General features: G+C 39.6%; 1 protein-coding gene across 1 annotated transcript; it reads left to right on the top strand.

The window, feature by feature from the left end:
* The first annotated feature begins 1,253 nt into the window (after positions 1–1,253).
* Positions 1,254–1,871, top strand: LOC145016114 (uncharacterized). The gene has a single exon (XM_078974527.1). The coding sequence runs from the start codon at positions 1,254–1,256 to the stop codon at positions 1,869–1,871; it is 618 nt and encodes a 205-aa protein (XP_078830653.1).
* The last annotated feature ends 1,167 nt before the right edge of the window (positions 1,872–3,038 follow it).

The following is a 3,038-nucleotide window of genomic DNA, read 5'->3' as shown; positions in this document are numbered from 1 at the left end:
CAAGCCATTCAAACAAAAGTGAAAGCATAAAAGACTATCACTCAAATCATACAATGAACATTTCTATACAACCATTTATCTACAAACCATTCTAACAAACAGTACATATAGTTCATTCTAAAAGAATAATTATGACAGAATTGGAATTTGAATTTCAAATTCCATTCCGAAAGAATTGCTGTCAAAAATACACGATTGGATATAAGAACAAAAAGAAGATCTTATATAGTGACATTAGGCATGTTACAAGTGACAATTTTGATCAAATCATAAGCACATAAGTATCAATTTTTAATGTATTTTAACTATTGCATAGAATTTTAAAATACATAGATTCGCCAAAATTGTAAGGTCATATTTTTTTGGTTTGGGCTAGGCATTCATTTGTATGAGTCTTATTAGTCTTTTTTTAGCTGTTTAGAGTGTTTGCGGTTAGGTGAACCGAAAACAGGGGTTTTCGGTTCAATTGGTGATTGCGGCTGCAAGGCTATTTGCAGTTGTGAACTATTTACGGTTCATGTTCCCTATACACACACACACACACACACACACACACATATATATATATATATATATATATATATATATATATGTTTCAGTCTTGTCAGAATATACGATGGTTGTATGTGTGTGTGTGTCCATTGTACCAGATGTTTGCGGCTCAATAGAAACGTGTGCAATTTGGGTCATTCTTACTTTTACTCCTTGTTCTCATTGATTATTGCTTGTTCTTATGTTTGATCACTGGTTGGTTCCAGATTTGGGGACTTACAATTGGTATCAGAGCCATACTAGTGTCAAAATTGTTCAAGTTGTGTTTTCGGTTGGAGTATTCTTCATTTTCGTGATTGTTCAAGCTTTGTTACTGGGTTTCTGTTGTTGATTGTGATTTCAAGGCCAAAGGTATTGAAGATCTGCTCGAAATCAGTTGTTTTCATCAAAATCTGGGTGTTTTCGGCTGCGAACTGTTCATCAGTTTTTTGCTGTAAACTCATTTTCGACCGTAAACCTCTTGTGTTTTCGGCTGTAAAATATTTTCGACTGCAAACGTGTTGTTTTCGACTGTAAACCGCTCTTTCAATGTAAAATTCTTTGACCATGAATTGTTTTCGGTTTCAAACTCATGTACGGCTGTAAACCCTTTTTGGCCGTAAACTCTCCTTGGGCTATAAACCTTGTTCTCGGTTGTGAACCTATTTTTGGTTGTGCTTGCTTTACAAGTTTATTTTCAATCAACTAAGAAAATTAAAAAAATGGAGTCACAAAACATGACAGTTCATCAGGAGTTGGACTCTATCATGGGAACTAGCACAAGAATCCCGCATCTTCTGTCAGCTGAAGGATTTCCTGAATGGAAGTACCAAATGGAGAAATACATCAAAATGAAGGATTTCAAAATATGGCACAACATTCTAAAGGGTCCAGTTCGAATCACTATCACTCTTGAAAAAGGAAGCATTGTTGACAAAGACTTTGCAAATTACACAGACGAGGATTTCGAGAAAATCAAGGAACAAGAGAAGGCTCTTGCAACACTGACAATGGATTTATCTCCAGAAATTGCACAAGGATTCAGGGAGTATGACTCAGCCAAAGCTTTGTGGGAAGCATTGATTGATGTTCATAAGGGAAATGAAGACATGAAGCAAAGCCGTCAAGATATGCTCAGAAAGAAGTTCGACATGTTTTATCTTATTCTTGGAGAATCATTGGAGGCTCAACTACAACGATTTATTACTCTTACCACTGAGATGAGTTATGCTAGTATTTCAATGCCACGATCAAAAATCAACAAGAAACTGCTTAACTCTCTCCTCAAGTCATGGGACATGAATGTCTCTATTATCAAGAAGACAAAGGATCTCAACTGACTCAGTCTGCAGAAACAATGGCAATCATTAAAGCTTGTGATCTTGATGACAAGCAAAGAGAAATTAACCATGTGAACTCCTATTCTACTGCATAACTAGGGATTTCTTCAAATAGTGCCTTTTCATCCTTTACCACTCCACAAAATCAAGCTTTTGTTGTTCCGCAACCACCATCCCATGTTGTTCCACCATCCATGCCTTATCCACATGCAGCCTCCTCCTCAAAAGCTCCTGTTACCACCTCTGCTCCCAAAGAAGCCGAAGAGAACATGGCCTTAGACTCTGGCTTGGTGAATTGCTACAATGCCTTTGTGGCTGGAGAATTGCCTCCTTAGATTTATTTCGCTGATCTTGATAAGATTCACCCAGAGGATGTAAAAGAAATGGACATTACCTGGAAGATTGCTATGACGGTATTCAGGTCCAAGAAATTTTCAAAGAAAACAGGAAAGAATAATAGGGGGATGAATGCAAAGAGAAAGGTTGGATTCAATAAAGGAAAGATAATGTGCTTCAACTGTCACGAGCCTAGTCACTTTGGAGGGATGTTTCTTTACGTGCTCATGTCCTACTGACCAGAAGGTCAGATGTGCCATGAACTTGCTGAGGTCCAGGCCAAAGGACTGGTGGAGGTTGATGACAGGGTTGTACATTGATGATTAGAGGACTGCGGTTACTTGGGATCAGTTCAGGGATATGTTTCGCACTCGCTACATTCTACGGGTCAAAAGAGAGCGGTTAGCTCAAGAGTTCTTGGAGTTGAGACAGGATGTTGAGACGGTGATGGAGATCCCCCGTATGTTTACTGACAGGGAGATGTTATGCCCAGAGTTTTCTTCCGAACAGGCTCAGATGATACGTTATCTGAGCATGTGCAAGACTGATGGAATTATAGGTAGCCACTAGGCAGCGTGAGCTTGAGATCGAGTTATAGTTATGGGAGCAGAGGCAGGCCTCGACACAATCACAGTCGGTGCCAAAGCGGTCTAAGACTGTTGATTCTAGGTAGGGAGGCCAACATGGCCACACTTGTGGCAGGTGTAGGAAGAGTCACTCGTGGGTTTGTAGAGCTGTTAGTACGTGCCGCTAATGCAGCAAGGAGGGCCACTTTGCAAAGGATAGCCAATAGCCTGGCCCGATTCAGGATATGAGGATCTGCTACCAATG

This window comes from Lactuca saligna, chromosome 9 (assembly GCF_052625555.1).
Source record: "Lactuca saligna cultivar CGN05327 chromosome 9, ASM5262555v1, whole genome shotgun sequence".
NCBI classification, from domain to species: Eukaryota; Viridiplantae; Streptophyta; class Magnoliopsida; order Asterales; family Asteraceae; genus Lactuca; species Lactuca saligna.
Note: the sequence above shows the minus strand (reverse complement) of the source record. Positions and strands in the feature narration are given on the sequence as shown.

Bases quoted from the DNA above. Each gene is read 5' to 3' on its own strand.
- LOC145016114 (XM_078974527.1), top strand. From the start codon at position 1,254: ATGGAGTCACAAAACATGACAGTTCATCAGGAGTTGGACTCTATCATG.